This window comes from Sus scrofa, chromosome 13, assembly GCF_054392235.1.
Source record: "Sus scrofa isolate SSC_HxYL_T2T_F1_AM1 chromosome 13, Sscrofa_HxYL_maternal_Yorkshire_Landrace_v2.0, whole genome shotgun sequence".
Lineage (NCBI taxonomy): Eukaryota > Metazoa > Chordata > Mammalia > Artiodactyla > Suidae > Sus > Sus scrofa.
In genome coordinates this window covers 16,251,330-16,265,064 of record NC_139395.1, presented here as the reverse complement: position 1 = coordinate 16,265,064, position 13,735 = coordinate 16,251,330, and the positions used below count along the sequence as shown (strand labels likewise).

The 13,735-nt window shown below is 39.0% G+C and overlaps 1 protein-coding gene across 5 annotated transcripts in view; it reads left to right on the top strand.

Annotated features, from left to right (window-relative positions):
- ATP2C1 (ATPase secretory pathway Ca2+ transporting 1) overlaps positions 1-13,735 on the top strand; it is a 151,970-nt gene that overhangs the window by 81,413 nt on the left and 56,822 nt on the right. For all 5 annotated transcript variants that reach the window (XM_084991769.1, XM_084991772.1, XM_013990075.3 and 2 more), the window contains 2 exons: positions 1,424-1,485; positions 2,049-2,157. In XM_084991769.1, the coding sequence (XP_084847895.1) occupies positions 1,424-1,485; positions 2,049-2,157 (171 nt within the window). The remainder of the gene's footprint in view (positions 1-1,423; positions 1,486-2,048; positions 2,158-13,735) is intronic.

Sequence of the window (13,735 nt, the reverse complement as noted above, 5' to 3'; positions counted from 1 at the left end):
GGAGTTATAGCTGCTGGCCTCCGCCACAGCCACAGCAACATGGGATCTGAGCTGCGTCTGCAACCTACACCACAGCTCACAGCAATTCCGGATCCTTAACCCACTGAGCGAGGCCAGGGATCAAATGTGAGTCCTCATGGATGCTAGTCGGGTTCACTAACCACTGTGCCGAGACGGGAGCTCCGTCTTGTGATTTTGATCTTACTCTCATATTTGTTCCTCTTGCCCAAGTAAAGACTGATTTAGTTCTAAGTTATTCTTAAACAGTTTTGCATTTTCTATTTGAAAACATTTGTGATGGTATGACATTTTGATTAGTACCACACTGCAGTTATTTCAAAACACTCTCTGACTTTCGCACCTACTTTCCCTATTCCTCCCATTTTAACCTTAGATCGAAAGATTGGTGTGCTTTGTCTTAGAACAGACATAAGACAAAAATAGCAATGATAATGTGTGAAGCAAGACTGCCCATGGAAACTAAACTAGATAATGTAGTCAGAGGGCGAGTGTCTGTCCCTCAGCTACGATTATACAGATGGAGGGAGGCTAGAGCCTTCCAGAATTAGGGTTCTGAGCATTTCCCCTTCTGGGTAGTTCAGAGTCATGGGGAAAGTGTTTGTCTGGGTGGGGCTGCCACATCTCACTCCTTGTTTAACGCATTTGAAGCAGACTTACCTCACAAACCTTTACAGTGACCATGGCCTGAATCCTCAGTGTCAGTGTTGTTTGCAGTTCATTGTCTTTGACTTCCTTGGTCATTAAACACTAAACTAAATGTAAAATTGGCTTAATCATGAGGCTCAATGATCGTAACTTTTTTTTCCCCTTTGCATGGCCTCTCCTGTGGCATATGGAAGTTCCTGGGCTAGGGATCAAATTGGAGCTATAGCTGCAGGCCTACACTACAGCCACAGTAATGCGTGGAGCCGAGCCACAGCTGTGACCTACGCCACAGCTAGCAGCAATGCCAGATCCTCCGCCCACTGAGTGAGGCCATGGATCAAACCTGCATCCTCACGGAGACTATGTTGGGTTCTTAACCCACTGAGCCACAATGGGAACTCCTGATCTTAACTTTTAATGACTGAAAATTATATACTCTTTGGACACAGTAATCAGTTTTCATTATTTTCTTATAAATAACTTGACCTTAGGTTAGCACACTGAAATTAAACTGGGAGTACTTAATTATCAAAATGTTTATTAGTTCACTACAATTTAACATTGTTTAATAAGGGACAAGCTTTTATGTGTAGGAAAGTGAAAGTGCACATAAGGAAAAGATAACAATTGAGGGAGATTTTAAAATAATGATCAAGGTCAAATATTTAAGTTTAACATGGCATATGTACTTAGGAATGTACATATTTGCATCTCACTATAAATGTATTTTCTTAATATTCCTTTTTTTTTTTAATAGGAATATCGTTCAGAAAAATCTCTTGAAGAACTAAGTAAACTTATGCCACCAGAATGCCATTGGTATGATTCTTGTTCCTGATACACATTTCTACGTATTGAATTGAGTGTGACTAGTACAATAAACATGTGGCCAAGGTAGAAACCGTTAATCTGACATGAAGAATTCACACTCTGTTCAGTATAGCAAAACTTTAAAACTTTAGTTCCTTCTAAGAAGTTTTGTGAGATATGGATTTGTTCAGCAGATGCTTTTTTGTGTGTGACTATGTGCCAAGCATTGTTGTGGGCACAGTGATACTAATCAGACAGATCCAGGTGATTCAGAAGGGTTGCTGCAGTTTTCTAATTTTTTTTTTTTTTTTTCAGTTTTCACATTTTGCATTTGAACAACTAGTCAGTTTTTCCAGAGCTTTTTTTTCTTTATTAAATCATCTGAGCATCTTAATTACCAAGAGCTCAAAAATAAATCTTTTCATGGTTTCTGTAATTGACTTTCCTCCTTAGAAATGGTGATAATACTGTATATATATTTTCCCTCAGGCAAGTCTCCTGGAAGCAATTTTTTAAAATAAGTGACCTGGCTTGCTTTCTTCAGCTGTGGTTGTTTCTGTTTCATGTTACAGTGTGCGTGAAGGAAAATTGGAACATACGCTTGCACGAGACTTGGTTCCAGGTGATACGGTTTGCCTTTCTGTTGGGGACAGAGTTCCTGCTGACTTGCGCTTATTTGAGGTGAGTGTGGTATCCTAGTTTGTTTGGGCTGCTATAACAAAATAACACAGAAATTTACAATGGTTCTGAGGCACCAGCATAGTTGCATCCTGGTGAGGGCCCTCTTTGTGGTTCATGGCTGGTGCCTTCTCCCTGTGTCCTTACATAGAGGAAGGATCTAGAGAATTCTCTGGGGTCTCTTATGACAGCACTAATCCATTCGTGCGGGCTCGCTCCACCCTCATGGCCTAAGCACCTCTGAAAGGTCCCACTTCCTAATACCATCCTCTTGGGAGTTAGGATCTCAATATAAGAATTTGGGCCACTGGTGGCCTATCTGTGAAAAGAAAAGTACTTGGATGTAGATTTAGGGTGTCTAAACACTTTTAAGGATTAACATCGTTAACGTGAACATTTGGTTTTCTAGTTTATAAAGTGACATATCTTAATTATATATTTTTTTTCTTAAAATGTGTCTGTCTTTCCCATGGAGTCTTTTGAGGTGTCCATTTAGTGAATTGGCAAGTCTTTATGGAAATGAGTGTTAGGCCTTGTGGGAGATACAAAGATGGTGTGATAGAATTCTTGCCTCAAGGAGTAGACTTGGTGTACACAAATCACTCACCGTAAAATAGAATAGAACCTGGAAATTGGAAGAGAAGTACAAAGAATGGCATATGAAAATTTAGAGAAGGGAGAGGTTAACTTCTGATTTGAGTGAAATGAGACAAGGCCTCAGGCAACATTGCCTTGGTGGTGAAAGGTAGCACTGGACAGAGGTAGAGCAGCAGCAGTGTTTAGTTCATGTGAATGTTCTAGTATGTGATACAGCTGGAGTATGTTAAAGGTAGGAAATGTGGGGTAGAATCAGAATCAGGAAGGCGGGGCTTTGGTTACAAAGCTCCACTTCCGATTTCATTGGTTGGGATTTAGCTCTGAAGGTCATATCCAGCTGGCAGGTGATGTTCCCTTCATCTTACTGTCATGTGTAGGGTAAATTGCAGGGATGGGAAATGGGAGGTAGTAAGAAGCTCTTGTAGCCCGTTAGCATCTTTTTTACTCATTTCTTATTTCTTCCTCCTATTCCTGATATTTAGTTTATGACAAGACCTTGAATTAGTCTTTCTTAGAGATGTGGTAAGCCTGTCACTTGATATAAATCGTCTTCCCCTCCCTCAGAGAGCCCTAATTTATTCTAGAGTGCCTCTCTTCTAATTTAGAGGCAGACCTTTCAGTGGGATGGTCAGAATATGCTGTTTCCCTTCCCATTGTCTGAACCTTTTTTTTTTTCCGCTTTTTGCTTTTTAGGGCTGCACCCATGGCATATGGAGGTTCCCAGCTGGAGCTATAGCTGCTGGTCTACACCACAGCTACAGCAGTGCAGCATCTGAGCCACGTCTGTGACCTAACACCACAGCTCATGGCAACGCCGGCATCTTAAACCACTGATGGAACCTGGGATCAAACCTGCAGCCTCACAGTTCCTAGTCTGATTTGTTTCTGCTGCACCACCAATGGGAACTCCTGGATTGGTACATCTTTTATCCATTTATGTTTATTGAAGACTTACTGTGACTTTAATAAGAGCGAGTTTTGACGCTGTAAACATTAAAAGTATATGCTTTGTGGAGTAATTGATTAATTGTGATTGTTTTCCCCCTACTTGTTAACTTTTCAGACACTTCATCAGCTCATGTTTTATTTGGCAGTATTTGTTCCAGTTAGCACTTTACAAATATGGTTGAACATCTTTAATTTCCTGTCTCTTCTCTGCCCTATTCATTTTACCTACTACCCGGTACCACAGGCAAGTTTTTGCAGCTACTTTGACAGTAGATTGAGACAACTTTCCTGAATGAGTTGAGTTTTTCGTGCTGCTTCTAGATTTAAATGTACTGACTTAAGACATAAGAAAGCTGATAAGGTCAATTTCTCTTTTGGATACAAAGGTAGGTTACTAGCTTTTTGTAATTAAATTGGCTTATTGGAGTGTTGTTTGCTGAATTTGGCTGTGGTGAATGATTGTCTAGCTGGCTTTTTGATATTACTCCATGAAACAAACTCTTCATTAGGGTATAAAGGAAATGGAAGACTCCATAGATAGCCTTAGGATATTGTTATTTTTTGTTTTGTTTTGATATGTTTTTGCTTTTTTTTGTTGCTCTTGTGGCATATGGAAGTTCCAGGCTAGGGGGTTGAATTGAGGCTATAGCTACCAGTCTATACCACAGCCACAGCAAATCTGAATCTGAGCCACGTCTGTGACCTACACCACAGCTTAAGAAAACACCAGGTCCTTAACCCACTGAGTGAGTCCAGGGATCAAAGTCGTGCATACTGTTAGGATTCGTTACCACTGAACCATAGTGAACTCCCTTGGGATGTTATTAATTTCTCAGATAAAGCAATTAGTAATGTTTTATTTCACTGGAAAAAGCAATCCCCAGGACTTCTGCAATGTAGTTCTCTTCTTGTGGACTTGGCCCCAATCCAGGGCTTCCAAGTTGGCATTGTCATTGCTGCAACTCTAGAGTTCCTCCTGTCATAGTTTCAGTGGTTTGGATTTTGGCCATAAATCTTGCCTGGGCCTTCAGTAGCATCTTGTCAGTCAATGACCTGACTGCTATATAACTTTTATCTGGTATTTTCTGGCTGTGTCTTAAGTTTGTTCAGGCTGCTTTAAGATACTGTACACTGGGTAGCTTAACAGACATTTATTGCTTATGGTTCTAAAGGCTGGGAAGTCCACAATCAGGGTCTAGCTGGTGAGGGCTCTTTTCTTGTCTCCCAGTCTTTTTGCTTTGTCTTTACATGGTAAAGGGAATGATCTCTGTCTCTCCCTTTTATAAAGCCACTAATCCTTTTATGAGGGCCTCACCCACGTGACCTTGTCTAACCCTGATTACCTCCTAAGGCCCCATCTCCAGTATCATCACACTACATTGGAGATTAACTTCAACTTGATTTTTAGGGGTATACAATTCAACCTACAGCAGACTGGGACTATCATTTGTAAGACACTTTTTAAAGAATACTAGGAGTGCTAACTTAAGGATTTCTGTATTTTTTTCCCTTGCTTGAGTCAGTTTTCCATAGCTAACGAACAAACCATAATCTGTTGGTTGCAGTAACCTTACTAACATAGGAACCTTAGAATTATTATTTTGAGCTAGGACAGAGAAACTTAGAGGAATTGAGCTATAGGCATGTTTTCTAGTTTTTTCCCCTGAGGATTTTTAATTTTTAACAGTATTTAAAAGGCACCTTTGGCCAGTTAATTGGTGGTAACCAAAAATTAGTCAGACAATGACTTTAGATGAAGCATTCGTATAGTTTGTATATACTTGGGTAACAGTATATTTTGCCTTTTTGGAAGCAAAACATATTTCCATAATGTTCCAGGTAAAGTCTATTTCAATATTTGAACAGAGAATTCTTTGTAAGCGAAAACAATATAGGAGTCAGAGGAAAAAGGGTTTCTTTTATCTGTTGAGAATATTTTACTTTTTTTAGCTAGTACTTTCTAACTAAGCCCAACACATTGCCTGAAATGTAACAAGATTTTCTTTCACTTGGAGTTCTGGATATTTAATTCTGTTGACACTTTCTTTTGTGGCTCATATGCTTAGGGTTATTCGTCTTACTGTCCTTTAAAACTGTCTTTAAGATCTATACACAGAGTATAGTTGCCATCTTTTTTTCCCCCAAAACCCAATTTTTGATAGGATAATTTTCTAAATGTATCACACCTCTTTTAAAAAGCTACCCCTTACATGGTTGAGATCCAGAAAGCCATTTTTATGACACTAGATTATTAGACCATTAAACTTGGTAGAGGGTTATTTCCACCAGAAGTCAAAGTCTGCTGGGCCAAGCTTGGAAGTCTAAACTTGGCATCTCACACACACACACACACACACACACACACACACACACACACACACCAGTAATCCATGCACTTTGTTAGGTGGTAGTTTGGCTCAGTGAGTAGTTTTTGGTATCTTTATTTTATTATTTTATTTTTTGTCCTTTTTTTAAAATTAGGGTTGCACCTGCAGCATATGGAGATTTCCAGGCTAGGGGTCAGATTGGAGTTGCAGCTGCTGGCCTGTGTCACAGCCAGAGCAGCACCTGAGCCGTGTCTGCGACCTACACTACAGCTCACGGCAACTCTGGATTCTTAACCCACTGAGCGAGGCCAGGGATCAAACCCGAATCCTCGTGGGTACTAGTTGGATTTGTTTCTGTTGAGCCATGATGAGAATTCCAGTTTTTGATGTCTTTAGGGTTGTTTCTTCCTATTCTTTAGTTCCCAGGGCAAGTAAAAACCAAAGATAATGAGTGGTGGATCATGTACAGATCTACTTTGGCTACATGCCAACTGAAGGAGTCAGAGATAGCCTCTGACTGAAACCTTAGATAGACATTAGATCACATTCTTGCACACCCTTTTGTTAATAACTCCTAGCAAGCAGCTTCCTCTCTGTTGGGTAACTCCATTAGTGGAGCTGTCTTTCTGTGTCAGCATTCTGACACCCTGAGTTACAAAATAAATTTTCTATGTACTCAATGAAAAATGTGATATTCAGACAAAACTCAGATTCTGATTTGGTTTCCTATGCTTTTTTTCAAAAAACATTTTTTTTTCAAACATGTGCTAACATTTGGTAGCATGTAGTGATATTTTAGTCTCTGGGTTTTTTTGTTTTTTTCCTTTCTTTTTATGGCTGCAGCTGCAGGCGTACGCCAGATCCTTAGCCCACTGAATAAGGTCAGGGATTGAACATGCATCTTCACAGAGACTATGTTGGGTTCTTAACCCACTGAGCCACAACAGGAACTCCAGTAGTGATATTTAAAATGATAGGCAATTTTGGCAAAATGTAATCCCTCTCTTTAGAAATCAGTCTGTAATTCAATAAATACTTGAGTACTGTGTATAAAATACTGTACAAGGCTTCAAGGCTAGAAAGTGAAAAAGACATGCAATGGTTTTGTGCCCTTTCTACTGAGAGACACCAGCTTGCAAACAGTAAATCAAAGAATAAAATGTGTCTGCTTATGGAATGATTTGACCTTGTGAGTTTAGGTAAGCTACTTACTATTTTCAGACCTTAGCTTTCTTACTAATGCATCCTAACTTTGAATATGCATAATTGGAATCATCTGGGTTCTGTTTTGGCAGGTGAGGGTTGGGGCTGGGATTCGGCATTCCTGAGTAGCTCTTAGTCTCTGCCAAAAGTACTGGTATGTCCACCACATATTAAAATATTTTTTTTAGGAGTTCCCATCATGGCTCATGAACCTGACTAATATCCATGAGGATGTGGGTTCCATCCCCGGCCTTCCTTAATGGGTTAAGGATCTGGTGTTGCCATGGGCTGTGGTGTAGGTTGCAGATGTGGCTTAGATCCCGAGTTACTGTGGCTGTGGTGTAGGCCAGCAGCTACAGCTCCAATTCGACCCCTGGCCTGGGAACCTTCATATGCTGTGGGTGTGCCCTAAAAAGACAAAAATTTTTTTGTTAAAGACAGCTTTGTTGAGATATGTAATTCACATTCCAAACAATTTACACATTTGAAATATACCATTCAGTGCATACAGTGGTTTTGAGAGTTGTACAACCATTAGCACAGTCTAACTGTAGAACATTCTCATCACTCCAGAAAGAAAACCCTTCCCTTATAGCACTCACTGTATTCTTCACTCTGCCCTAGAGCCTGAAAGCCACTAATCTGCTTGTTTTGTCTATATTCATGTACCTGTTCTGGATGTTTCATATAAATGGAATTATACACTATATGGTTTTTTGTATCTGGCCTTTCTCAACTAACCCAGTGTTTTCAAGGTTCATCATGTAGCATATATCATTACTTCATTGCTTTTTATTGTCAAATATCATTCCATTGTATGGATATACTATGCAATGGTGAATCCATTTATACTTATAGAATTTCTGGTAGAGAAAGTCTTTCTTGTGCCATTTTGATATTTGTTTTCTATATGTGTTACCTTTTTAATATTTCTGACTTCTTTCAGAAGTCCCTCCTTTTTCTGTTTGATTCAGTTTTTTAAAAGTATGCTTTGGGAGTTCTCATTGTGGCACAGCAGAAACCAATCCGACTAGTATCCATGAGGATGTGGATTTGATCCCTGGCCTGGCTCAGTGGCTCGGGGTTCTGGCATTGCCTTGAGCTGGGGTGTATGTCAAAGACGAAGCTCAGATTGTGAGTTGCTGTGGCTGTGTCATAGACCAGCAGTTGTAGCTCTGATTTGACCCCTAGCCTGGGAACTTCCATATGCCGCGAGTGCAGCCCTGAAAAGCAAAAAAAAAAAAAAAAAAAAAAGTATACTTTGATTACCTCCTCAATTCTTTTTTCTGTATATATATATTTTTACTTATTTTCTTAGTGGTTATCATAGAGATTACAGTTAACATTTTAAATTTTAACAATGCACTTTGAAATGATACCAACTTCAATAGCATAAAAAACTTTGCTCCTATATAGCTTACTTTTCCAGCCACCTTTATGACATCACAAATGACATCTTTATACACCATGTGTCCATTAACATAGATTTGTAAGTGTTTTACATATTTATCTTTTAAATTAAAATAAATAGAGGAATTGCAGACTCAAAAAGCAATAACCAGTACAGCTACCTTTACTGGAAATAAATAAACATTTATTTATTTATTTAACCTACACACACACACACGGTATTCTTTATTGTAAATTATGAATAGCAAATTAATTTTCAGGTAATACTTTCATTGATTTTGTTTTGTTTTTGTTTTTGTTTGTGGGTGTGCCCCCAGCATGTGGAAGTTCCCAGGCCAGGGATTGAACCTGTGCCTTGACAAGTGACCCAAGCTGCTGCAGAGACAGTGCTGGATCCTTAACTGTGCTACAAGGGAACACCAACTTTTTGTTTTCATTGACATAGAATTGATATAAAATAAGTTTCAGCTGTTCATCTTTATAATTTAACACATACATACACTGCAAAATGATCCCCACCAAAGGTCTGGTTATCACCCATTATCATACAGTTGATCCCCTCATCCCTTTTGTCCACTCCCAAACCCCCTTCTGGTAACCACCAGTCTGTTTTCTGTATCTGTGAGTTTGTTTTTGTTTTGTGTGTGTGTGTTTAAGATTCCATATCTGAGTGAAATCATATGCTATTTGTCTTTTTCTCTGACTTATTTCACTTATCATAATATTCTCAGTGACCATCCGTGTCGTTGCAAATGGCAAGATTTCATTCCTTTTTGTGTAGCTGAGTACTATTCCTCTGTGTGTGTGTGTGTGTGTGTGTGTGTGTGTGTGTGTTGTTTCATCACATCATCTTTATCCAGTAATCTATCACTTAAGGTGTTTCCATATCTTGGCTATTGTAAAAAATGATGCAGTGAACACATGGATGCATATATCTTTTCAAATTAGTGTTTTTGTGTTCTTTGGGTAAATACCCAGAAATGGAATACATAGCTTCTTCGTCATATGGTAATTCTGTTCTTAATTTTTTGAGCAATCTTAGTAGCTACATGAATTTACATTTCCTACCAACAGTATGAGGGTCTTCTTTCCTCTGCATCCTTGTCAGCACTTGTTATTTCTTTTTTTTTTTTTTTTTTGGTCTTTTTACCTTTTCTAGGGCTGTTCCTGCTGCAATATGGAGGTTCCCAGGCTTGGGTCTAATCGGAGCTGTAGCCACCGGTCTACACCAGAGCCATAGCAACTCGGGATCCGAGCCGCGTTGTGACCTACACCACGGGTCACAGCAATGCCGGATCGTTAACCCACTGAGCAAGGGCAGGGATCAAACCCACAATCTCCTGGTTCCTTGTCAAGATTCGTTAACCACTGCGCCACAACGGGAACTCCAGCACTTGTTATTTCTTATCTTTTTGAGAATAGGTATTTTGACAAGTCGTAGGTGATATCTCATAGAGGTTTTTTTTTTTTGTCTTTTTGCCATTTCTTGGGCTACTCCTGCGGCATATGGAGGTTCCCAGGCTAGGGGTCTAATTGGAGCCGTAGCCACCAGCCTACGCCAGAGCCACAGCAACGCAGGATGTGAGCTGCGTCTGCGACCTACACCACGGGTCACAGCAATGCCGGATCGTTAACCCACTGAGCAAGGGCAGGGACCGAATCCGCAACCTCATGGTTCCTAGTCGGATTCATTAACCACTGCGCCACGACGGGAACTCCTCATAGAGATTTTGATTTGCATTTTCCTACCAGTTAGTGATGTTGATCTTTTCATGTGCCTGTTGGCCATCAGTTTCTCTTTTTTGGGAAAATACCAATTCAGATTCTCTGTCCATTTTTTATTAGTTTTGGTTTTTGTTGTTATTCTTCTTGTTTTTACTGAAATGTATTTCTTCAATGGTTTTAAGTTACTTTCTACTCTCGTTTCAGCTGGAAGGACTTTCTCTTAGCATTTCTTGTTTGACATAGCTGCTACTGATGAATTCTCTTAGCTTTTGTTTAATCGGGAATGACTTAATTTTCCTCTCATTTTTTAAAGAAAGTTTTAATGGATATAAAATTCTCCTTGATTTTTTTTTCCCCTTGGACTTTAAATATTTCCATGATTCTGTCTTTCAGCAGTTTTAGTGTAGATGTCTATTAGTTTATCCTATTTGGTGGGTATTTGGCATCTTTGATGTATGGATTCATGTCTTTCATTTAATTTAGGACGTTTTCATCTATTATTTCTTCAGATATTATTTCTGCCCATTTCTAGTCCCCCCCAGAACTCCCATAATGCTTATTATAAATGGTATGTCTGATGGTATTCTGCAGATACCCTAGGCTTTGTTCAATTTCCATCATTTTCTTTTTTTCTCTATCCTTCAGACAGGTTAATTTCAATTTCTCTATCTTTCGGTTTGCTTATTTTTTCTCCTCTTTGTTCATATCTGCTGCTGAACCCCTCTAGTGAAATTTTCATTTCATTTATTGTGTTTTTCAGTATCAGGATTTCTATATGTTTATTTTTTATAATTTCTTTCTCTGTATTGACACCCTCTTTTTGTTGATTAATTGCATTCCTGATTTTCTATAGTTTCCTTTAGTTTGTTGAGCACATTTAAGATGGTTGGCTTAAAGAATTTTTTTTTTTTGCTTTTTAGGGCCATACCTGCAACATATGGTAGTTCCCAGGCTAGGGGTCTAATCAGAGTTATACCTGCCAGCCTATGCCACAGGCACAGCAACACCAGATCCTTAACCCACTGAGCAACCTCATAGTTCCTAGTTGGATTCGTTTCCACTGTACCACAATGGGAACTCCAATTTAAAGTATTTCTAGTAAGTGCAGTGTCTGGCCTTCCTCAGGGATGGTTACTGCCATTTTATTTTTTTCTGTAAATGGACCATATTTCCCTATTTCTTTGTATTCTTTGTAATTTTTTCGTTGTTGAAAACAATATATTTTGAGTATTGTGTTATTTTAACTGTACATCAAATTTGCTCCTTCCTTAGGGTTTATTGTTTCTGATTGTTGAGGCCTGCAGTAGTAGTTCAGTTTGTTCAGTGACTTTTCCAAATTATTTTTACAAAGATTGTGTTCCTTGTGTGTGGTCACTGAAGTTTCTGTTCCATTATCCTAAGAGTTAACCTTATCCATCTGAAGCCTAAAAAAGGGTGGGGGAGAAATGTGCCATTCTTCTGGCATTTTCAGCTTTTCTCTGAGCTGGGGCACTTAAGCAATGAGCCAGGCTACCTACTCTAACTTCACCTTCACCCTCTGATTGTGCCACATCCACAGATCTACAAGGCTAAAGTCTTAGTTCTTTCCTGAGTATGCAACTGGTTCTGGCATGCTGTGTGTGTGTGTGTGTGTGTGTGTGTGTGTGTGTGTGTGCACGCGCGCGCATGCTTTTTTAGGGCCGCACCCACTGCATATGAATGTTCCCAGACTAGGGGTTGAATTGGAGCTGCTGCTGCAAGCCTATACATAAACCACAGCAATGCCAGATCCGAGCCTCATCTGCAACCTACGCCATAGCTCATGGCAATGCCAGATCCTTAACCCACTGAACAAGGTCAGGGATTGAACCTGCATCCTCATGGATACTAGTTGGGTTCTTAACACACTGAGCCACAACAGGAACTCCATCTGGCATGCATTTTCACTCAGATTTCCCTGATATGTGTGGTGGCTCTTCAAAACCTTTATTCCCTCAAGGAACTTCCACCTCAGTCTCTTCCTTTTCAGTCTTTTGAGTGTGTCCGCTGCTTGCCCTCTTCTCTGTCCTTTACCTGCTAGTATATATCTTTATTCTTTAGGCAGATGCCTTTAAAGCCACTCTAACTGGAGTCGGGAAGTGAAATAAAGATCAGCTTTTGCACCAGTCTTTTAGAGAGTTTCCAGATATATTAAAAAAAGCAACTACAGTGTATTAAGAAAAGTGTCCATATTAGCTTCTTGCCTGTTAGTAAGCTGCATGAGGAACAGAAGTTTCCATCTTCACAACTATTGCTGCTTCCCTTGGGAATGGGGAACAGTAGACAGGCAAAGGAAAATGCCACAGTGTTTTCTTACTGAAGTTCAGCCACTTTTTTCTTTTTTAAGCATTTCCCTGGTTGTTTTGAGTTTTTAATTCCAGAGTTCACTCTGACAGTTTTTGCCAGCTCGTGATTGTTTCAGTGAAGGGACCAATTGTTTAACTGCCCTACTCCATTATTTTCTGTGATGTTACTTCTGAGTTGTAAATTTTCATATTGACTTAAGTGGGTTTTTTTTGGCAGGTATATTTGATAATTGATTTATACTATGTTGCCTCCCCATTAGTTATCGCTGGAACTTTATTTTTAGATTTCTGAATTACTAAACTTAAACATGAAAAAAAAAAAACTTAAACATGCACTTGTAAAAAAGCAATTTATAAATGTCTTAGGAAGTAGAGATTTTAAATTAACTGTTAGAAGAAATTGAATAGAATATTGGAGAAGGTATATGATATATTTGTGAAATTGCAGACATCATCTATCAGTAAAAGCTGTTTGACATAATCATGTTTGACTTTGGAAAAGATGTATTTTTCTTTTATATACTATACAACTGAGAAAACTATTCCATACTTGAAAGAATAGGAGTGTTAATTTTTAAGACTGTAAACTTGGGCTCCACTTAGTGTTTTGTTGTCTGATTTGTTTAGTGGTTAAAAAGCATTGTGAGCTGAGGAGTGTTACTCATTTTAAAAAGCTGAAGAAAAAACTTTTTTTTTCTCATTAGGTCACTAGAATTTTAGGAAGACAATATGAGTGGTTTAGAAGGGAGGCTTAGTGTATTTAAGATTTTCATTTCATGTTAGTAAGAAGGGACTTTCCCAAAAATAGATCCCTCCTGTAATTTTGTTCCTTTTAATAGTCTTAGTGAAATATTGTACAAGTCATTGTTAACTGAATTTAAATTATTGCCTTTTATTGTTATTATTATTTCTTTTTGTCTTTTAGGGCCATACCTGCAGCATATGGAGGTTCTCAGGCCAGAGGTTAAATCAGATATGTAGCTGCCAGCCTAGACCAGAGCCACAGCACTGCTGGATCGGAACTGCAGCTACAGCTACAGCCTTCAC